The 23,714-nt window shown below is 31.3% G+C and overlaps 3 protein-coding genes and 1 non-coding gene across 6 annotated transcripts; all 4 read right to left on the bottom strand.

Moving 5' to 3' along the window:
• Positions 937–6,499, bottom strand: LOC109356732 (CBL-interacting serine/threonine-protein kinase 1-like). 2 transcript variants are annotated; one of them, XM_019600231.1, is made up of 12 exons: positions 6,087–6,498; positions 5,761–5,823; positions 3,466–3,537; positions 3,057–3,164; positions 2,878–2,958; positions 2,592–2,771; positions 2,287–2,505; positions 2,070–2,177; positions 1,833–1,949; positions 1,678–1,743; positions 1,468–1,542; positions 937–1,373 (listed from the first exon to the last, which is right to left on the bottom strand). In XM_019600231.1, exons 1-12 carry the CDS (start codon positions 6,273–6,275, stop codon positions 1,296–1,298), a joined length of 1,356 nt encoding a protein of 451 aa, XP_019455776.1. In that variant the 5' UTR covers positions 6,276–6,498; the 3' UTR covers positions 937–1,295. The 2 variants fall into 2 exon arrangements, with proteins under 2 accessions (XP_019455776.1, XP_019455784.1); XM_019600239.1 differs by lacking the exon at positions 937–1,373 and having other exon boundaries at positions 1,500–1,605; positions 1,662–1,743; positions 6,087–6,499.
• On the bottom strand, positions 12,170–13,246 carry LOC109362034 (late embryogenesis abundant protein D-29). Its single transcript, XM_019607638.1, has 2 exons — positions 12,667–13,246; positions 12,170–12,540 (listed from the first exon to the last, which is right to left on the bottom strand). The coding sequence occupies exons 1-2, from the start codon at positions 13,244–13,246 to the stop codon at positions 12,176–12,178; spliced, it is 945 nt and encodes a 314-aa protein (XP_019463183.1). The 3' UTR covers positions 12,170–12,175.
• On the bottom strand, positions 13,359–13,431 carry TRNAR-UCU. Its single transcript has one exon. It is a non-coding gene; the product is annotated as a tRNA-Arg (tRNA).
• Positions 15,042–22,238, bottom strand: LOC109356692 (5'-nucleotidase domain-containing protein 4-like). 2 transcript variants are annotated; one of them, XR_002108773.1, is made up of 18 exons: positions 21,914–22,238; positions 21,713–21,810; positions 21,141–21,260; positions 20,676–20,765; positions 20,464–20,579; positions 19,899–19,998; positions 19,218–19,289; positions 19,089–19,136; positions 18,911–18,988; positions 18,713–18,832; positions 18,419–18,524; positions 17,535–17,698; positions 17,099–17,233; positions 16,325–16,455; positions 15,738–15,800; positions 15,561–15,639; positions 15,319–15,462; positions 15,042–15,282 (listed from the first exon to the last, which is right to left on the bottom strand). XR_002108773.1 is itself a non-coding variant. In XM_019600175.1 (17 exons), exons 1-17 carry the CDS (start codon positions 22,161–22,163, stop codon positions 15,397–15,399), a joined length of 1,836 nt encoding a protein of 611 aa, XP_019455720.1. In that variant the 5' UTR covers positions 22,164–22,238; the 3' UTR covers positions 15,042–15,396. The 2 variants fall into 2 exon arrangements, 1 of the variants encoding a protein (XP_019455720.1); XM_019600175.1 differs by having other exon boundaries at positions 15,042–15,462.

The following is a 23,714-nucleotide window of genomic DNA, read 5'->3' as shown; positions in this document are numbered from 1 at the left end:
CTTTATAGCATGTGTAATTTTTTAATAATTAGGAGGATTCAGTAGAATGATATATATATAATTATAATTAGTCTTGATTTTTTTTCCATTTCAATTTTCAAGGTCCTAAGCTCCATGCTTCAAATATACACTTTATCACATGAACCCGCAACCATGTTGTTTGCTAATGCAATAGAAGTTTCTTTTGTAAGGCATTAGTGTCATTTATCTAGAATATTTGATATTATCATTTACTATAACTTAAATTTATTGAGAGTGATTTTCTTATATATCTTTTTATAATTTATTTACTTTTCAAATTAAAAATTCAATATTAGTGTAAACCTGAGTTATTATTACATCTTTTATAGGCGATTTTGACTTTATTCTCTGTATTATTTTTTTAAAGAGTTTAGTCATGTACATTTTAGTTTTCATCCTCAAAATGCAGCAGCAAAACTTTTTACGATTTAAATGAGGGAACAAATAATTGGTTCTCTTGAGTTGCCTCCGTATCAATTAGAAGTGTGAGAAAGAACACAAGTTTGGTTCTCAACTCTTTATTATTACCTTAGTTTGTATCAAATCAAAGTGAGTTATAAAAATAAATTATCTTCCTCTTAATTCTTCAGCTTAGTGAGTTTGAGAGTAAATAATTCTCTTGCTACTCATTGTGAGTGTGTGCAAGTAATCCTTGGTGAGTTGACTTTGTGGGTTTCATATCCCATGTGAGTTTGTACGTGGTTGCATGGATGTGTGGGCACGTTCTTCTTCAGATTATTTCACATATACACTAAGTCACTTTCTTAGTTAAGATAATTACTTGTTAGTTGGCATTACTTTTTCTATAAGGGATATGCAGTTCTATTGGTTTTCTAATCTATGAAATAATCACTTATTCTCTTATATTTTATTCTGCTTCTAAATCTCCGAAACACTTTTTATTTGAGATAACAATAACTCTAAAAAGATGCTAACAGAATTATTACAAAGAATCAACAAACATATGCTAACTGTACTCATCATTAGTCAACACTTCTAGAAGATAAACCTACATATTTGACCTTATAGAAGATAAGATACCCAATCTCATATATTCACTACACAAGTTGCCAAATTCAAAAATCAAAATTGATGCTATAATTATGAAATGAACATGGCTGCATGCATTTCACTCACTCTTTAATTACAATACTCCTTAAGGCGGCATGGAACAGTTATTCTCATTCGGTTGATTGCTCCTTTGAGCCAGAATCAAGAACTTATTATATGGATGAACCAAGCAAAAGTTAAATTTGCACATTATCTTGCTGCTTCTAATTCACTTCTGAGCCTGAACTTATTAGAGTTTGACTTGAAGGAACACCCAAATCATTTGATAACCTTTTGCATAACTGCATTGCATGAAGATAAAATATTAGTTATATATATCATGCCTATGATTTTATATGAGGAGATAGTGAGAGTGGTATATATATATATATATACCTGTCTATATACTGAAGCATCTCCATAAGACTTTCTTAATTCTACTACATACAATGATGGACTTATTTCAAACACCTGTTATATTTTCAAGCCAAGTAAATAAGTTACTAACTCATCAAATTAATAATAATAAAGATTTTAAATTGTAGATATATACATTATATATATATATATATATATACATGTATATATATTAGCTAAACTAATTACCTCTGTTGCTACTGAGAGGCAACGTAGACTTTTATAGTGTGGGTTGTTCTCTAGAATCACTTTCAACTGAAATATTGAGGGCAACATTTTAGTCAAACCAATATTACTTGTTTGTTGGAAATAGAAGTAGTTTTAGTGATATAAATTGTACTAACTTTGCCATTTTTATTTTGGACGCTAAATCCCATTTCTGTCACAATGTCCTCAATTCTCTCGATCAAATCTTTAGCTGAAAGATTTGATGTAAATCTTATCTTCCTCTCAGAGACATCCTGAAACTCAAAGCATATAGTGTGAGTTAATGAGTGAAATTTCCTTAGGAGGTGGTGAATGTCCAAAAACATGAACTTATACTGAAAATATAAAACAAAAACAATTTTCATTATTCTCACCTCTTTCTCAAAAAAGTTAGAAAGGTCTAGGCTTGAAGACATTCCAATTAACTGAAATGCATTGATTAGGGTTGATGATCTTGGACTCCTCTCTTCTCCTTCATGTGGCTGTATTTTACCAAGAGGGTAGTTTTAGGTTAACACTGAAGAAATAATTAATGAAAAGGAGAGAGGGTGCGATTGAAGTGGAACTAATTAATTGCTCAATATTACATACCACTTCATGAATGGATAATGCTTCATTGTCAATATCTATATTTTCCTCATCTTCATCCTCATAGGGATTTGTTGGAGTATAGTCCTCCTTGAACCATGTATCTTCTTTGATCTCGGCCATGGTTATCCTTGTTTTAGGATTGGGATCAAGAATCCTATTTATCATATTTTGGGCACCACATGATAGCCATTTTGGTATTTGAACATCTCCTTTAAAAATCTGTGATCCCTCAAGGAAAAAAAATTAAGAATTATTTGATAAAACTACTATACTAATCATATAAAAAGAGATATTTGAGCTTATACCTTTTGGTAGAGAACTGCAAGATTTCTATCATCAAAAGGTAGGTGTCCTGTTAAGATAACATACAACATAACGCCACATGCCCATGCATCTGATGTTGCACCATCATAGCCCTTATTTGCAAGAATCTCTGGTGCAACATAATTTGGACTTCCACAAGTTGTATGCAAGAGTCCATCTTCCTGAAATGTTTCATTTAGTTATTATATTACCACATTAGTCAATTAACAAAATGATAAATTTATACTTTGCATTAAGGTGTGTGGTTCTAAAAAAATATTTTCTTACCCTAAGATGTTGAGGTAAAGCACTAAGGCCAAAATCGCTTATCTTTATATTCCCTTTACCATCCACAAGTACATTCTCAAGCTGGGAAAAAAATAGCATCATAATTGTGTAAGTAATTTCAATTACAGATTAAACTATAATTAGTGTAACAATCCTTAATTAGAAGAGTGAGTTAGAACCTTGAGATCCCTGTGGAAGACACCTTTATTGTGGCAGTAACTCACACCATCAATCAACTGTTGAAACAACTTTCTACCTTCAACTTCAGTAAGTTTTCCCTTGGATGCCTATATATGAATACAAGTATAGGTCATTTTACTACATATCATTATATTATATATATATATATATATATATATATATATTATATTATGTATGATGGGAGAAAATTCACTTACTCCAATCCAATAGGAAGTTTAACAAATTTATTCCAATTTTAGTTATCAATTTTAGGGAAATCTAATAGTTTGAATTAGTGAGTAAATCTAAACATTGTATTTCCCAAGAATTGATAGTTAAGATGTGAAGTAAATCAATTGAGTAGGTAGAAATAATAAAAAATAACACAAGTATATATATGGTCCCTACAATTTTGTAAAATAGCTCCCCTCCAGTAACGTACTCAAGTACCATGTAAATTTTTGTTTTGCTAGCTAACACCTGCGATAGTTACAGATATGGATCACAAATCAGAAACATCATTGATATGTTTGCACATGCAAGCTCTGAAAATGCAATTAATAATCACTGTAATGCTGATCAGATATTCAGATATATGAAGGGGTTGTACACTAGTACTTAATCCAAAAAAGCCTATCCATATTTCTATCTTCAGTAAACAAGGGAAGACATAATTATAGCATGGGAACAAAATTAGTGTCAGCCATATACCACACCAATTATACAACTGTTTTGTATCTTTTTAAAATATTCTATTATAATAATATTCCTTTTATTGCTACTTAATTAATTAGTAGGTATTAGATACAAAGTTAATTAATACATTTAATAAATTGAAAGTTAAAAAAATATTGAATTAAAGGAATTATTAAAAATTAAATAAAAAATGTTTAGAGTTATTCTTAAATAAAACCCAGTCCATCACTTTCAACAACAATAAAATAAAGGACCATCTCATTAAATTTCTTGCCTCTCTCGAATATAGGTGGTGAGTTGTTCATATCGTAATCATCCTCACACCAGACATTATTTATGGTCCATAAATCAATCTATATATGATTGATTGCAGATCCTTGTTGGTGAATGCCACCGTTCATCAAATTAATAAAAATAAGACTACAATGTATTTTATCCTCAAAAAAATTTACATGTGACATTTTAATTTTAAGAATATTAAAAACCTAAAATAGTCTATAAAAATATTAAATATGAGTTAAATTAGTCTTTTGTGTTATTTTTATAGTGATGATAAAGAATATTTTGACTCAAATTGATAATTTATGAACATCATTTTCCTAAGAGTAAATTACACTAACATTTTAGTGAAATTACACAAATCACATCTTTCTTTTTTACGCATACACAAACTCACATATTTATATACATTCGTCATACATTGTCTTTAGAGACAAAAGAGATAAAAGTAATTTTTTAATAAAAAAATGCGATAACTATAATTAAATTCAAAAAATATGGTATATTATGGAGACAAGTCAACACATTTTGTTATTTTTGATTCGTTATAATATAATATAAGAATCATAAACTAATTGAAATGATATTGACATTTATATTATTGGACTTATATAACAATATATTGTAGTTTTATATAAATTAATTATTTATATGATACTTATTTTTTTGTGGAAGAGAGACTAGTGTAATGTATATAGAAGAGTGGTTTGAATTAATAATACAAAAACATATGGTTTTTGTTATTTCACTAAAAGTGTGGGGTATAAGTTACTTTTTTCCCAAAAGTTTTTGTACATACCCTATGGTCCAAAAAGCCATGTGTCATTTAATGAGTGAAAAATCAAAATAAGATTGCAGAATGGGGCTGCCCGTTCAAACAAACGCCAGGGCAACCTTCTACATTCTGAGTCGGTCCTACAGAAATAACACTCTTCACCAAAACAAACAAATCATAAAGTGATACAAGTGAAGTGAATGTGCATCCATACATAAAATAAACAATAATGGACTTGTATCTTCACCTTATCTTTAAAAAAAATATGAATTATTATTTTCTAATATAGTGGAAAAAGTAGAATTTTTGTGCTAGAACTTAGAACCCATCGTTGACTTGTAACATAAAATAGTTCTTGATTTGGAAACGAGGCTATATACTATTCCAAGAAAGTTGAATTCATAAGCAAAATATGATATAACTCTATTTATATATCCGAGGAGCAATTTTATGTTTTTTCTTTTCTTGTAACACCTTATGATTAACTAATAAGTTTTCAGTATTTTATTAAGGACAAAAAATAAATAAAACACTCAAAGGAACAAGCAAAATATTCATGTGTAAATATTTAATGGTCGGTGGTTCTTTTTATCTCATAACATGTAATTCTAATTTATCCTTTGTATTTTTCAAAATCGAAAACACGAGGCAGTTTTAGGTTGAGAATGTAAGTGACTTGGAATATGGTGGAAGTGTTGTCGTGCTATACGAGAATTAGGGAACTGTCCATGAATTAGTGGCAACAAAATAATATTATATCAAAACATGTAAAGTTAGCACTGGGAAGTGATGTATTTAATAGAATAAAATTCATATTTTCAGTTTTCCAACATTTAGTTTATATTTTTCCATTAACATAAGAGTGTGTAACATCTATCATAGTCACTATCTATGATAATTAATATAGTAATAGTATATAAAATTTATTAGGTGGAAGAAAAAGGAATATATACCTCGTGTAACCTAACAACATTGGGATGCCTGAGAAGTTTTAATGTTGCTATTTCCCTTTTTATCTGCAATTTTCACCATAAACCAGATATTAGAGGCATTAGCATTAAGATTCCAAACAATGTTATACATGAGTCAAAGAACACACAAATCAATATTATACCAAAATGTACATACACAGTATGTTTCAAAATACACTACATAACACCAACAAGTCTTTATGTCTTTATGTAATAGTTCACAATAAATTAAAATCGGAACTGCAACCACAATTTAAAACCGAAATGCAACTCCAATTTATACTGAGAAAACAATTTGAGAAGCAAACCTGATCAGTGGTATTGAGATTAATGATCTTATTCTTGTCAAGGATCTTAACAGCAAAAGGTTGACCAGAGTCAGTGTTCCTTGCAAACTTGACTTTTCCAAAATTGCCCTCACCAAGAGTCCTACCCAATTCATATTTCCCAATACCCATTTTTTGTCCTCCTTCCTTACCAAGGTTCATAATCACCATTCTCACAAACTTCAACACTCCTTTTCTCTAAACTTCTAAAATTTGTTTCTATAACGTAGAAAAGAGAAAGATTTGGTTTTATTATGTGTAGTAACTACTTATGCCACAATACCTGAAACAGTGAGGAATAAAAAGAAAGGAACAGAAAAACAATGAAGAATTTGGAATAAGCAAAGATGAGAGTAGATGAAATGAATGAAGAGGACGGTACACCCTTATGTGCTTAGTTTATAGACAATGGTGCCCTTTAAATACTTCAACTTGCTACTACCCCACCTTTCTTTTTATATAATATTTTGTTGTTTTTTATATATAAACATTCCATTGTTGTAATGCAAACAGGGTGTGATTAATTTTTTATGTAAAGTCATTAACTACAAGATGATTTTAAATGCTTATTATATTCAACTATTATTATAAAAAATTGTGAATTTTATATATTATTATATTTAGTTAGTATTTACTATTCAAAAAATAATCTAAATAAATATTAAATAATATAGTGATCATATAAAATCTTTATACTAACAAGACTATATTCATGTAATTTAAGGGAGATAGATAGGAGAATGTTTCATTTTTTAAGTTGGATTAATACTTTAAAAAAAATTAATAAAGAGTTTTTTATAATGTCATCATTTATTATTTGTTTTTAATTATTATTGACTTTAGATAAAAGTAATACAAATAAATAATACATTAATTGTATATAAATATTTACACCATTGGTATATAAATTATACTCTAATATTTTTTTATTGTAATCGAAATAGTCTAGCAATTTTTTTCACACACAAGACACAAATGTCATTCCTTTGCTTAAATAAAATTGAGTATATAAGATATAGGTTAATAGTTTTATATATTATCAGTCAATTATTTATCATTTGTATTTAATTATTATTGATTTTTCAAAAAAATATAAATAAATGGTGAATAATATATTAAGTGTGTATAATATTTTTCACTAACACTATATAAATATTATACTATATTGCTTAAGCTAATCATTTCATTATATTGAATCCAATATTTTAATTATAACATTATTAATTATTTTCTTTCTTAATCAATGCAATTAAAAATATTGGCACTTTCCTAGTTTATATTTCCAGAATCTATGCTTATTAAATGTTTTTATTTCTTCTAAAACAAATTGGGTTAAAGATCAATTCTCTTTGAACCAATAGGACAACTATTCATATCTGAAATTTTTATTTAATTTGTTTGCTCCTAAATCCTAATTACCAAAAATACCCCATTTGCCTTATTCACACCCATTCCCTCTCAACTCACTTTTTCACCTTTATCACGCCCACTCTTCTCTTTTTATATAGAGTGCATATCTGATAGCTCATAAGTTATATTATTATATATGTTATTAGTTCTAATTGTTTAGAATAATAATTAATTATTAGACTTTTAATTAAATATATTTCCAGCTAATGACGTCAGCATTGACAATACCTGAACCAAATACTTCATTAATTGATCTCCTTTCTATTTGAAGTTTTGAACTAACAGTTTTACCTCCTCTAAAAAAACATGGGTTTACCTTTCCATACTTCTAAATTGATTATAAGTTTAATATGTATGTTGAAGATGAGTGTACAAATTTTACAACTTATACCCCTTAATCATAACTAAATTATAGTGTCTTTTTCAGGTGGAAGACTCAAATATCATACAATGAAGAGATAGAGAATAAAATAAAAAAGGGTCAAGGCATATTTTTGGGTTGAATCCGAACACTAAGTCACACTTCGTATCCCATTACACTACCAAATAGTTATATATGGTACAACTAATTCATAGATTTTATTTAGTTTACTATATCTTTGAGAAATGGACATATATTTTGTGATGATTCACTTATTCCAAAAGTAAATTTTTAAAATTTATTTTTTATCTTAACTATCAATTTTATGGATATTTAGTGGTTTAGATCTACTAAAATGTTGGAAGATTGAGTTCAAATGCTTATATTTCAATCTTATAACTTTATTGAATTAACTGTACGACCCAACTAATTACTTGTTTTTTTGTGAAACTGGCTCGTATTTTTCTTTATTTGAGTGTTATACTTATTAGTACTTTTATTATTATATTTATATGTAACATTGTAATAGTGCAACACTAACTACATATTTTACTTTACTTTATCATAATTACTAACCATATACTTGGTTGGAGTTAAGAAAATGAGGTGAGAAAAGGTTGAAAGAAATAAGTATATATTTGTTATTGTTTGAATAGAAAAGAAAGATATATTTTTCTCTCCTCGCTTATATGATATAAATGTTTAAAGCATGTAAAGACAAAATACCCCTTTATTTTTGCCATTCTTTTAGTACAATAAAAGTGTTTGGTATTGCATAAATCAGAATGAAAGGTGCCAACAAAGGTTGGTTTAGATTATTAGAAATTGGCTCATGATCCAAAAGTTATAAGTTTTAAGTTTTATTTCGTTTGAATACTCAATAAATGCTTCTATATATCAACACTAAAAAAGCCATGAGATATATCCTAACTCGTGAACATCTAACTCAAATTACTTAAAATTTTAATATAAGAATGACACTTCGACATGATCACTAAATAATTATACAAAATAATAATATATACAAGACAGCAAATATCCAAAAAAAATTATTTTGATATAAAATTTCTAACTAAACCTAAAAATATTATTCTCTCTAAAATTTATCAATAGGGATGTTGGTGCAGCGGAAACGATCATTGTGTAGCGTTGTCCACAAGCAATCAAATAAAGGTATAGAAGAAAAGAAACAAGAGAATTTGGTAATGAAGTTCGAACAATTTTGCTTACGTTCTCGAGAGCGTTGAGCGGCTACCATGATATTATTAGAGAATAATGATTACAACTCTAGCACACCCATGAGCCTATCTGTTGAGTGTTTCTATTTGATATTTATACCTTATATACATTATAACAAGGAATCTGAGTCCAATATATAACATTGGTATTCTACTCTATTATAATATTAAGCAATATGCAAATTCATATAATCAATTAACTTTATTATATTATTATTATTATAAAAGTGTCCTATGGTTTTCGCAAGAGAATAATATCCCTTTTAACTTCACAAGTTTTTTTACTACTACTTGATGGACAATTTTTATTTTACTTCTATTGATACTATGTGGATAATCTTTTACCTCTTATCCCTTGTGTTACTACATAGAAACCGTGATTTTTTTCCTTTATAATTTTCTTTTTTAACAAGCAAGTGCCCTTTTTGACTTTGATATACAATAATCTTGTTGTAAAAAGGACATTATTGAAAACAATATGATTACCCCATTAAAAAGGTCATGTACACTATTTTTTATTTTATTCTTCTGATTAACTACCCTGATTGTCTTTGAGAACACGATCAAAAAGTCCACTCCCCACGAATTGTGCTATATTCTGGCCACAGCTGGATTCTAAATAGAGTTTAATGGGTAAAGTTTGAATAATGATTACTAATTAGCCGTGTAAAAAACATTATATTATAAGTGATAGACTATTTTCTTTTCCAAATAATGTACGTGTTAGGTACTAAATTAACTAACATTAAAGTCTCCACATAAAAAAAAATTGAAATCGAAGTCCAAAAGACACGGTTGCGAGTATCACGTGTTTATGTAATGTAACCTTAAAGATAATGACTTACGAGGTCCCGAGTTAGAAGAAAAGTAAAATGGGAAAAGCTTTGTCGCGGTGGTGGTTGCGTGTGTAATGGTCGGAACCACATGTTCTGAAGGTATTGAGTATTCACCCATGTGCCACTTTAATGCACCTTCCCTATTCTTTCTCCAATAAGATCATTCACACTTCTTTACTCTTCCCTTATTCCCATCTTCCATCTTATTATTACATTTTTTTTTATTGTACTATCAAGGGTAGATACCCTTATCATTTCAGGTAAGGAACTACTCTCTTTTGAATGTGTAATTATTCCTCACAATAACTGTCACTTTCAGAAATCGAACTCTTATCATATGGATCTAATGCAATCTTATTCTATAAATCAACATGTTATTGATTTATTATATTTAGCTAACTCTGAAATTAGTAAAATAATAACTTTAAGTATTATATGACAAATTGTTTCATTCAAAAGTAATATTAGAAACATGTATAATGATACATTTTTTTAAAAATACAATGACATATGAACTAATCAGTTATGCTGTGCTTAAATTTGCTAATATTGTGACAAAAAAAATCAATTTTTTATTTATATTATAAGAGTGTAATATCTTTATATTGTCATTTGTATTACTTATATATAAGAATCAATAATAATTAAATTTGAATGATAGATAATGCAATAAAGATAATGTATAAAACTCTTACTTGATAATCTATAAAAAATTTCCCCCATATTATCTCCCACATGTGTAAATGAATTATAAGTGTGTGAGGCAATCATTTACACTCCACCCAACCCAATGTTAATACTTGGATTTGGTAATACTTAAAAAATTTATACATATAAGATGACGTGTAGAAATGGCTTCCTCTAATACTAGTTGTTGAGAAAAGAACTTGGACGCTCACCCGCAAAAAAATCCTGGCCACAATTAGCATGCATTGATTGGAAGAGAACAACAACAAAAGAAACATTTAGAGCTTTTAATATGAAAAATCAGATAATAACAAATAAGGAAATAAATGTCTTATTAAAACCACATAAATCTTTTAGATAAGTTGAAAAATAAGTAGTTACACTAACATAATTCAAAGTTTGAAAAAGGTTCCCTAGTAGCATCAATGTTTGACTTAAAATCCAAGGGCCATAGAGAGCTGAAGGTATCGAAGTGGAAATTTGTTGTACTACTCATTGAGGTGATAGTAGTCAAGGGAGTGGGTAAAATAATTGGGACAAAAATTATATGTCTTATTATCTCGTTTTTCTATGACTATATTTTCCTATTTTACCTTTTAATATTTATTAAAAATAATATTTTTATGTTATTTATTAAAATTTGATTGGTCTAATACCTTTAGATATGATAGCATCAACATGAATGTTACAATTGTTTTTGTTAGTAATTCTCAAATTCTAACAACTCTTGTAACATCAAATTAAAATATTTTTCTTTTATGCTTTTTATTTTCTATTTCTACATTTATCTAAAAATCAACCCAAAATTAAAATATGATTAAAAAATATTTAGATGAGTGTTTAAAATAATATATTTGTAATTGCCATGAAGACATTTACATTTGCTAAAAACCCATGTTACATTGTCTTCAATTATAGGAAGTTGGAATTTCTACTCTACCTATTCAACTAATACATTAAACCAATTTCATAAGATACTATAGAGTACTTAGGAGAGAGGGATCAACATCCACACTTACCCTCCCAATTATGTAACAGTCCAGATTCTTACAAAATAAATAAATAAAAATATGTTATTTAATATTTACTTTTTCATAATTAAAAATTATTCAATTAAATGAAAGAAGACTTGAGATATATATTTTTTAATTTGAAATGATTTATATCATTGAACTAACCAGTGAATTGTTATAATGGGTAGTGAAGAAAGAGCAGCCCATGTTAGAGCAAGAGGGCTAAAACAAACATGGGCTTTCACATCTGGTGCATCATAATTCATAAATACTATCAGACCAAAAAAGTGGAAAATTCTAATTAAGCTATAAAGTGATTTTTTTATAAGCGGCCATTTATTATATAAATTTAATATGTATTTAGTATAGTGTTTTTTATACTCGATCATTTTTATCTATGTAAGCATAGATAATATGTCATAGAGCTCCAGATCGATCACAATAATATTTTACATAAGACAATATTTAATCGACCGAAACAAGGAATAAAATGGATGATCTCTCATCCCGGTGATAATAACATATCTCAAAGCTCAGCATCCCTACTTTGCCCACCTAATTTATCTTTAACTTGTTGTGATTTATGCTTTGCAGCCTCAAGGTTAGAGGCTATGGTGTCCTTAGCAGCATCATAACCTTCTTTAGCTTTTTCTTTGGCCCAATTAAGCTGCTCATTTGACTCTCTTTCTCTCTCATTGGCTTCTTCATTCACCTTCTCCTTTGCCTCTTGTGCTCTTTGGTATGTTCTTTCCTTTGCTTCATTCATACTTTCTGATGTCTTCTCAGAAGCTTCACCAGCTTTGTCCTTGGCTGCATTTGCTATGTCACTACCCTTCTCTGTTGCTGCATCCTTCATTTCTCTGGCCTTTTCTGCACTGTATTGTCCTGCTCCTGCATCATGGAACAATGTGTTTATGAGTTATGACAAAACTAGCTTTGACATAATAACGAAGTTTAATTCATGTTTTTATTGATGCAAAAAAATGTATGACACATGATCTGTCACTATTCACTAACCAGATGCAACATCTTGGACCTTCTCTTTGGTCTTTTGAGAAGCATCACCAGCAGATTCTCTAGTCTTATGTGCAGCACTACCCCCATAATCTTGGGCCTTTTCAGCAGCATCACCTGCATAATCTTTAGTCTTCTCTGCAGCACTACCTGCATAATCTTTGGCCTTCTCAGCAGCACTATCAGCATAATCAGAGGCTTTCTTAATGGTGCTGTCTTTATGATCTTCATCATTGTTGAAACCTAGACCTTGAGTGAGTTTCTCTTTAGCCCATTCTGTCCATGATTCTGTTGCTTCTTTCCCTTCTTTAGCAGTTTCTGAAGTCTTGGCTTTAACCTCCTTATAGTCACGACCTTCCTCTTTAGTTGAGGGCATGTGCCCCACACTAGAGCACATGCACTTCATAGAAAACACCAACATCACTATGGTCATCACCATCACCAAAACCACCCTTGAAGCCATGATTATATATGTGAATATAACAAATAAAAAACTATGTTTATGGCTTGTACTATATGCAGAAGGGTTTGAGTGTGTGATATATTTAAGGAAAGAGAGTGGAAGTGGTGGGATAGATTCCATGCATGCAACGTGGTATGGTTAGAATGTTGTAGAGTTTTACGTGTCAGTTACACAAAGTAATAATGTGTCAACTTGCCAACGTGGTTGGTGAAACCAGCAAAAATGTATGAAACACGCCCAGTGGGACTCGAACCCACAATCGCTTGATTAGAAGTCAAGCGCCTTATCCATTAGGCCATGGGCGCCATTTGATTGGTTATTTCAATGTTTTTTTATTAATCTTAAATAATTGTTGATATTGTTCGTTTAATTGTCATTAATTTTCATGGCACCATACTTGATTTTAGTTACGAAGATATTTCCTTGCCTATTCGATTATATAAGGAAGATACTAACTCCATTATAGATATGTATATTGCAAACAGTGCTCTTTCTTCCGTTTAAAATTCAAAGCATCATCCTTTCTATTTCTAAATCTTTGCATCCATTTAGTTACATTGATGCAAAATGAATAATCAGAGTTGTTTTTGCAAAAAAAGAACAATTTAGAGATTAACTCTAATTATAGTCATATGGCATGCCCAAGGCCTAATGAAACAAAGACTTTGTACTACACTGTGAACGTCTCAATTATCGTTGATTTGTACTACTTTAATTTTTTGTTTTGTTTGAAAGTCGATACTAGTTAATATATGATTAATGAATGATACTTGCACTGTTCACGTATACATATTAAATCCTTGACAATTTTGCCGTGAAAATGGAGCATATGAATCTTCAAATCGCGGTTGCATGATATGCAATACCTGTTCCACACAAGAGTACCCAGTTCTATATAGTTTGTTCGTTTTTATATTATTATAACAAGAGTTCTTTTATGACGAATCCGAGACGTGGTATGGGATGAGTAGCTTAGACGAGGAAACCATATAAGTATATCATTCAGGAAGAGTCATAGGGATTAATATTTGGCATTTCATTATGGACACAAGATAATTATCAGCCTGTATTATCCAAAGCATATCTAGATTTCCTCACAGAAGAGACACTGGAAGCTTGATTCGTCTTTAGTAGTAAATGTTGCAAAACTATAAAGACATAAGTGTGTGCTTCTTTATAGCAATCTCTTTATGCCATCTGCAATAATATCATTTGACTTGTAATTGGTTGAAGCTGTCAATTTCTCTTTGATGATATTTCCCACCCAACCCCTAGTTGCTCGGTATCTAGCTTTAACAGCAGATCCTTCACAAGTGTGATTTGTGTTCATTTTCTTAATGCAAATCAAATGGGTAGTTGACAAGCTTGATTTGTCTCCTGATCAATGTCTATTGCATAGGCATGAGTGCATGGCAATGATCCATCTCCAAAATATGCACAAGGCAATAGAAACAATTCATCTGGTTTATTTAGGAGAAAAGAAAAGGAAGGGAGAAAAAAAGGGTTTTCTGCATTTATAACAGTTTTTTTTCTAACAGATTAAAATATTGTTTTCAATTCATGTTTTTATATGACCCTGAAGAGAGAAAATGGTCTAAACCCCTAGAAGTAAAAAGGTAATCCACAGTAACATATTTTACCAGTTCTATTATTTTTTTATTTTTGCACCAAACAACTTAAAAAAACACTTTCTTCCTAAACCAAACAGAGTACTAAATGAGTTATTTGCACTCACCATTTCTGGTTCACATGTTTCATTGCCTAATCACAGGTTCAATTTATTTTTTCATACATATACTGTTATACATAAAAGCCTTGCATCTATACGAGCTAATGTGGGGTCATTCCAAACCCCACACAGAATAATTCTCATTCAAAAGGAAAAAACGATACCAAAGGAAATGCACAACATGTACCTTGATGGAAGGAATATATAATCCATTTAAATCTAAGGGATACACATTTGATTAATAATTTCCCACAATGTTGTGTCAATCTGAATTAGAATTTTGTTCATGCCATTTGCAGATTTAGTTGGAAGCATAATCCCTAGCAATTTTCCCCCCTTTGCTTTGGGCTCTGCTCCCTTATTATCCGCAGGCCTAACTAAAACACCATGTGGTGGCATAGAGAAAAATGTTATTGAGGTTTTTGATGGGACTTTATGAGGATAAATAATACAAGGTGCCAGCACCAGTTACAACATTAGATAGCCGTTGCAATAATACATCTGCTTATAATCTCAACACCAGTCACAACATTAGAAAGCTCTAGGAAGAAAACTCATCATTGTTTGGATGTGAACAATAGTGCGAGTATGAGTCATGAGCAAGGTTCTGCAGAACATAAAAAAAACATGTTCAAGTCAATTCAAAACCTAAATAATAATCTGATGCTATTAGATAAGAAGGTATTTATAAGATTATCTAAATACCTGTTCCTGAGAGCGGAAATACATGAAGGGTGTATAATTTAGAAAATTTGACACCCTAGAGGTATAGATATCAGCATACCTGCATTGAAATAATTTTTTCAATATGCAACTCATTTTAAAGTAAGTAGCATATGATAATAATAGTGAGATCAGGGGGGTCAAGAAGATAGAACATACTTCTCAATTTGTCTCATCAAGTGGCTTTTATCCCACAGGTCAGCACGGGATAGAAAACCCCACCTAGTGAAGACAGATATAGTACATCAAGTTAATAACAAATCACTGGTAAAATGCAAGACAAGAAGCTTCTGAGTTAATAGCTAGCAGAAATACCCTTGCTATAACTAACCAAAGAAAAAACAAGTTATCCCCTCATACCCAATTTCTTTTCAACTTTTAATTGCACAAAACTATTTTGCATGACATTTCGTTTTCCACGATTACGGTTTTTCTTTTTACGTTCACGTTCTTTGTAATAATAACAACTTCACACTCCCTGGGGCCACAGAAAGAGAACTAACCCAAATGGAGGGGGGACACTTGGAAATATCATGACAGAGGGTCTTTGATCTTTTAAAAAAATGTAAGGGACTATTTTGACTAGGACAAATTCACCAGCTGAACTATTTCTCAAAGTCATGGCAAACAGTCATGTGAAAAAAAAGGTTTACAAATTTTACCGATTTGGTAGAAATCAATAAATCAGATACAGGCTGAGTGCAATTAAAGAGTTTCTAAATTAAAAGCTCTTTTTTTCAAATTACCTTGAATTGAAGAGATTCCCATCTGCTGCTAGCATTGGAGCAATTTTCTCATCCAGTCTTTGCATAACAATAAGTAGCTTTTGCATGCTTTCAGTGAGGTCTTCATCATTCATGTTAGTTGCTGCGAGGGTCTTTGCGTACATGGAAAATCTTGCAGTCAATATTAAACTAACTAGCCTATACATATATAAAATGGTACACTGGACACCTCTAAATTGAGAACCAAGCAAATAGATAACATGTACAATGTTCTGAGTTGTGAGAGCATAAAAGCTAAGTTAAAAAATGATATAAATTTCAAGATATGGATGGTAAAAGCATTTTAAAATCTAATAAAATTACTAATTAGGTTAATAATGTCACAAGTTTATAACATGTCAGGATACAATAACCAAGCCTTAGTCCAGGGACCAAGATATAACATGCTCGACATGCCAGGATTAATAATTGAATAATTTTTAGAAGATAAATGACTGCACTAGATCCCCAGCAAACGGGATAAAGGTTTAGTTGTTGTAGTAATGAGTGCATTAGATAATCACATTAAGATTAAGGTCAAAGAGAACTGAATTAGGCAACAAAATACTAGCAACAGCAACAAAGGTTGAGCATGTGAGTACTACCAACTACTATCACAAGTAGGAATGCAACAGACAATTTCAGTGCCTAATGCGTGCATTTTTCCAACAATGGTGAGAGATATGTCGTGTAAGCACTAAGCACTAATTAAACATAAAAAACAGAATACATTATAGAATTGAAACCAAAACTTACTTGAGCAGGACGGTCTTTGCTTCGCCTTTGCAAAGCAAGCCGGAGTTGGTTGAAGAGATCCCCTACAACTTCCTTTTGGTTTATAAGCTCCACCAATGATTCTCTATGACCCCGGCTATGAATCAGGGAATTGTACTGCAGTTTTAACATATAAAAATTATAGAGCACAGGAAATTTCATGGTTGGATCCAGTCAAGGCACCATATTTCCTCTATACAGTACATAGAGATACATTTGAACATATAGGTTTGCTGAAGGTCATAAAATGCACTTCAGCGAGTTAACAAGTAATTGTATCTATCTTTACCCAAACGTACAAAATAAATTGATCATAATACTCTCTTCCAAAGAGGACAAAAAGGTTCTAGAGAGCGTAGCAGAGATTTCTTTACTCAGAATTGAATATTTGAATTAAATATAAATTGATTACACTAACCTCTTCTTCCAGTTCTCGACATATCAATGCTGTCCGCCATCGCAAATGGACTTTGGATTGACTGACATCAGTGTAAATATGGTCACCGACATACAATATCTCATCTCCATGAACATTCAGGGATTTTTCAACCATCTGTGCACATCCTCCTGAATACAAACCACCTACAGAAGATGGTAGATAAAGCACAAGGAGTCAAGTCAAGTAAAATATAACGCAGTATAGCATATTATCAATTCAATGAATATTCGTGATGATAAGTAGTAAAATAAGAAGCTCAAATACCCTGAGTGATAAACTAATATGGAGGTTATTTGAAAGTATAAAGAGAAATTAAAAAAGTGTCAACCATTTTTCCTTTCAGATATACACTATCATAATAGAAACAACTTAACAGTTTCTTCCTAATCTAATCAACCCTAAATATATGTAAACTAAGGTCTTGACTAGTAGCACACATGCCTAGCAAATATGCAGCAGACCAAAGGCTACCAGTCACATGTGTATTTAAGACAGGGAATGCTAAAATATAAAAATATATAACCTTTTTGGCTTGTTAAAGACATAGAAAACATCCTTGATTCCTGTCTCAATTTGTATGACTTGCATTCCATTTTTGGAAGCCTCAAAATGTATACCAAAATAATGTATTTTTCATTTTGGAAGTCAAGAAGCAAATTATTGAATTACATAATTTGCACCTGCCTTTATCTTTTTAATTCAAAAGATTTAGGATAGTATCGATATAACACTCTTGATTGATATTTAAACTACAGTTACAAAAAACCCTAGAAAGATGCTCTTTTATTTAATAAACTAAATGAATAAACTTCTATAAAATCCAAATGAGACATACAATAGGGAACAGAGGGAGTAGTAATCACCAGTTTGAGCCTTGAAGCATGGACGCATCAAACCCTCGCCTGTCACCACTTCATACATGGGGTGTGACGTTTGGAAGAACTCTGGTTTTCTAGCTGAGACAATCACCTACCCACAAACAAGAGCCACATCCATTTATGCACGGTTTATTTCATAATAAGACAAAGTTGTTAATTTAGAGCAAGCTCATGAAGAGGATGTAGAGTAATTTCCGTTCCTCCATTGTCAAGAGAATAATGTTTTTGTAAACTTGTTCAAAAGTAAAATTATGGAAGAAGTAATTCACATGAAATTACAATGTCAAATAGATCTCGCCAATCCATATCATTGGGAAGGAATCTATTAAAAGAATGGTGCATCATCTTGTTGGTATAATGATAATCTGAGTTGGTAATAAGCAGAAGTTTTTTGCCAGCCTGTTTCACGAAGACAACTGAATAAGTAATTGAAGAGTGTCACATGCTGTGGAGAAATTAACACAATGGAGGGATTACCTCCTTCTGATCCAAAAGTGCCAAAGGTAATTGTGGATCAGGCTCCACAAACTGTTCCGGCTTAGACATGATCTCACTCTGCATAAATTCCATAAGTCATTTAGTGCGGATAAGGCACTGCATTAAAATGTCATAGAGGTAGCAGCAAAATGCAACAACATTAACGTGTTCAGTTCACCTTAAGGCGACCTTCTACATGTGCCCAGAAGAGAGCTTTTCCAACAGCCTGAAAGATGTTCCGGTGATAAAGAAAAAGAACATCTCTAATTAAACATGATGTTAACAAATATCTACACAGTATTATTACCTTATAAAGCCCTTTGTAATCAAGAGGACCAAGATCTGGTAGTATAGCCCCATCATCCAATTTGTCAACCATCTGAAAGAAATTACATGCCATTAATTAAGTCTTGTCATAAAAGGCGGCCCAGTGCACAAGGCTTCAACCTAGTTGGGTCTGAGGCAGGTGAATAAACACATGACCTCCAGGTCACAGGGCAAGCAACTTTATTGTTGAGCCGAGGTCCCCACCCCCCAATTAAGTCTCATCATAATCAGACATAATTACATTATATAAAAAAGAAAGCATCATCCTTATAAAATAGGTAGAAAAAAGTTGCTTATGTTTAACAGCAAGAACCAGCGTGAGCAAGGCAGCTGCCCTATATTCAAACTTCACATCTAACTATCTCTTAGCTCCTATTTGGACTTACATTTGAAAATTGGAATGCCTAGTTGACCCCTAAAAAGTCTACAGGGGGAACTGGGTCAATTGATATACTTTAATGACTATCCTCTTACCCCATTAGGGCTTACCATACAATGCTAACAGTGATCAAATTTGAGACACCAACAAAACCCATACCCACTGGAGATAATCTAGAAGCCATGTAATCAAATATCTAAATCTATATCTAAATGAACATTATGGCAAAATATATTTCTGCTACTGAAAGTTTAATGGTTTTAAACAGCAATTGTAATATACCTGCATGTAGGCCACAGCTTCAGACACAGAGAACAGTGTGTTGAGAAACTCCCATCGACTCTCATTTCGTAGGTCCACCAGTTCCCTCCCATACATCTCACTTCCATTACATATAAAATTAAGTAGCACTAAAGAAACTATTACTCCAGTTTTTTATTAAAATATATATATATATATACTAAGCTGTTAATAAGTATGTGTCTATGTGAACTAATGCAAAGGGAATGCTACAAAGCAGACAATCAGCAAAACAGGATATGATCCATGTGCTAACATATAACGCACAGATCTAGGGTTATTTCAGAAAATGGGCTTATTGAGTCAACAGAAACCTATAGTGATACCTATACTGTATTGTTCTGGTTATTTCAATAGATAGTCAACTTACATACTTCACCAATAACTATCATAAAACAGCATATTTATTATCTCGAATGGCCTACGTTACAAATTTTGAAGCCTAAAGTGATGTATGTTTTGATAAGTTGATATAACATGAGAGTAAAAGAAGCCTCTGCATGGATTTTCATTATCAGAACTCAAAGTCACAAGGCCTGACATTTACCTCACAGCTCGAGTAGATAACATTTGGGTGCCATGCATGGCTCTTTTTATATAACCAAATCGATCTGCTTTGACCAAATTGCCTCTCTCTTTGTCTATGACAAGACCTCTAATTACCTGAACAATTTATAATAGAATGCAAAAATTACTTGGACAAACAAGAGATGATATGGATTGGCAAATGTCTTCAGTTAGCCAGAGATAACATGTTACCAGGTTAGGATCAAATGCAAGTCCATCAACAGGGAAACCCATATTCTTGAGGTTTTCCATACAGTAGTCATAAGCCCGCCCTTCCCAAGCCTGTAATAGCAGACTTGGATATCAGAAAAGTCTATTTACCTGAATAGAGATAAATCTACAGTTCCAGGACACGAAAATAAATATTTTCTTTCATATTTAAATGATTTCTTACAATGCAAATGATTTTTAATATTCAATAGTGCAGGCTTCAATCACATAATAAGGGAATACTTCATATTTTTAATTTTTAATCACGTAAAATGCAGGAACTAACAAAAGATCAAATCAGTATAAAACACTAGTCGCTTGTGACGGCTCAATTAGAGTCAGTAATACCTAATGCTAAAATAAAAGTCTTATACATTAGAGGTTTTGTTTATAAATGTCAAATTGAGATGTATGATACAATTGAAAATTGAATGGACAGATGTGTACCATCACATTATAATGGATCAAGGTATAGTCCATATCATATCCAATGGCACTAATCGATCGCAGGTTCAATGTACGGCTGCAGAATATTCCACGTGCTGAATTTCTAGATGAAGAAGGGCTCTACACAAGGAAACAAAGACATGTTATCTACATAAAAATCATGAAAATACACCTGGGTCAAAATCCAAACAGTGAACAGTGTGAAAAAAATTAAAGACATTCACTGTGCCAAGCAGAACAATTACGTTCCTACCTAATGCAGTTCGGGGAGGACAGATATAATAGTCTTACCTTCACAAGCAAAGGAGCAGTTTCCAGAATTCGAACACATGGTTTTCACAAGGCAAGCAACTTTAACGTTGCGCCGAGGCTCACCCTCTTAGATCAACAAATAATGGGAAATAAATATCTAATGATACATATGCATACACAACTACACACGTACACATTGTATAATACCTGTGCATGTATTGCTAACACATTAACTCATCAACTAACAGTATAAAACACATGCAAGTACATCAAAAACTAGAAAAAATAGTGAGTAAGCAAAAAGAGTAAGTCTAGTGTACCGGAATACCCAAATCTTTTAATAAACCTTCAGCTTCTCTAGCTTCTGTTCTAGCCACTTCCTCAATTGGACCTTCTAATGCACCATGGCCATCAATTCCTACAATGAAGGCATTATCAACATAAATTCACGAAAACCCTAATAGAGTTAAGAAACGAAAGTTCAAATGGAAAAATGAGAATTTATAGAAAAAAAGTGAAACCAAAAGCCTCAAGATGCTCCAACTTGACATTCAAATCTCCTTTAGTGCTCTGGCCAAGGTAATCCACATCAGAGTTGTTCGAAGGTGTGACTGAGAAAACGTCGCCACCAACGCATCGACAGAGAGTGGAACTAGTCTTGGCGAAGAACCTTATATTATTATTCTTCACCGCGTTGTTGGAGGGAACGGAGAAAGAAGTGTTTCCTCCATGTACGGCGAAGATGCCGAAAAGTTCCGCCGCCGCATACATGTGAGGGAGTGGTGGTTGAAGTGGAAGAAGAAGGAGGAGGAGGAGGAGAAAAGAGTGGGAAGAAGAATCTTTGTGTGAAAGTGAAGTAGAATTATGGATGAAGTATACAGAGTACAATTATTGGATTTGGATCAGTTATGTAATGGGTTTGGCCCAATTAATAGTCAAATATATCTTCTTCATTTAATTTCTCAAACTAACATTCTTTCATCAAAATTAACCTTTTCACCAACAAAATATTTGTCTTGTGGTGGTAAACTTCATTGGATCTCGGTATAAATTAAAAAGTCAAAATTTCGATTCTTAAAAATAACATTTATTAAAAGAAACATTCACATACACCAAAAAGATTACTTCCTATGGACTATTGGTTATATGAAGAATAAATTTTTACCTTATAAACCTTTTCAACTTCTTCCAAGTGCATCCCACGTCATCAAATCTACTCTATACACTTCAGTCACAAGGAATTAGTTCTTTAATTGAAATTAGTCACTTCGCTAATTTTTTCCTCTAGAATGGTTTAGCTAGACCATTTAAAATAGGTGGATCAATTCGTCAAAGTTCGAAAATTTATAGAATTTGAGTATCATATTAGGTATTTTTTATTTAATCTAGGCTTTTTGGCCCGAACCGATCCAGCTACTTTAAAACTAGATGTGGGTTGGGTAAGTTTTAAGTTCTAACTATCCGTTTTTTTTCCTTTTTGGAAACATTTGACTCGATAATAAGCCTTATGTGAAAATTGTTTTACAACCACATATATAACAGATATTGACATTATGAACTTTGAAAAAATTAATAATGATTATAACATAAATCTTTATAAATTATAATAATTTTATAAAGTGAAGCATGATATTATTCACCATACTTTGTATAATACTATTTTAAGCACATGAATAAGATTGTGTATCAAATCAAATGAGAAACATTAAACTATTTAGATCTCACTTTTCATTTTTTAATTATGTATTTAATTAGGTTTAGCATTTATAACAAAACATAATAAAGAACTAACAACTTTTACAATAAAATTGAAAGGCTCGGGTTCAATTGGTACCACTTTCACAATAAATGTATTGATAATAAGTATACAAATGATTTTTTTTAGAAATACTAAAGAATGATGATCATATATTTATATTTATATTTTGGCAAATAGGAGTTAATAAAGATCCAATTGTAGTATCTACCTTTATAATAAACCTGATTACTATTTATTAGCGACTATATGCATGAGAAACGGAATTAGTACTGTATTCTTGCTGGTACACCTAAGATAGTTTGGTGTTATTTATTATATTTATTGTTTGCATGATTTCCTTAAACATTAGTATAATGATATGATAAAAGATTTAATATGTATACACTGATAGTGTAAGTGATTTTTACACTGTCAGCAAATCTTCACCATTCATTTGTTAGTTAGTATTGACTTTCAAATAAAAGTATTACAAATCAATGGTGGGTGATGTGCTGATATTGTAAAAAAATTTACACTGTCAGTACATAGATTTTAAACTCTACGATAAAACATTAGATATGATG

Source organism: Lupinus angustifolius, chromosome LG01 (genome assembly GCF_001865875.1).
Source record: "Lupinus angustifolius cultivar Tanjil chromosome LG01, LupAngTanjil_v1.0, whole genome shotgun sequence".
In the NCBI taxonomy this organism is placed as follows: Eukaryota; Viridiplantae; Streptophyta; class Magnoliopsida; order Fabales; family Fabaceae; genus Lupinus; species Lupinus angustifolius.
Note: the sequence above shows the minus strand (reverse complement) of the source record. Positions and strands in the feature narration are given on the sequence as shown.

What these genes read in the sequence shown, in the direction of transcription:
- LOC109356732 (XM_019600231.1), bottom strand. Translation starts at nt 6,275, where the DNA reads ATGGTGATTATGAACCTTGGTAAGGAAGGAGGACAAAAAATGGGTATT. An exon ending in TCTTCCACAGGGATCTCAAG is followed by an intron (nt 2,959 to 3,056) that starts GTTCTAACTCAC and finishes TTTTTTTCCCAG; the next exon opens with CTTGAGAATGTACTTGTGGA. An exon ending in TTGCAGTTCTCTACCAAAAG is followed by an intron (nt 2,506 to 2,591) that starts GTATAAGCTCAA and finishes GAGGGATCACAG; the next exon opens with ATTTTTAAAGGAGATGTTCA.
- LOC109356692 (XM_019600175.1), bottom strand. Translation starts at nt 22,163, where the DNA reads ATGTATGCGGCGGCGGAACTTTTCGGCATCTTCGCCGTACATGGAGGA. An exon ending in TAAAAGATTTGGGTATTCCG is followed by an intron (nt 21,261 to 21,712) that starts GTACACTAGACT and finishes TTCCTTGTGTAG; the next exon opens with AGCCCTTCTTCATCTAGAAA. An exon ending in TTGATGAGACAAATTGAGAA is followed by an intron (nt 15,640 to 15,737) that starts GTATGTTCTATC and finishes ATTTCAATGCAG; the next exon opens with GTATGCTGATATCTATACCT.
- LOC109362034 (XM_019607638.1), bottom strand. Translation starts at nt 13,246, where the DNA reads ATGGAATCTATCCCACCACTTCCACTCTCTTTCCTTAAATATATCACA. An exon ending in GGTCCAAGATGTTGCATCTG is followed by an intron (nt 12,541 to 12,666) that starts GTTAGTGAATAG and finishes TCCATGATGCAG; the next exon opens with GAGCAGGACAATACAGTGCA.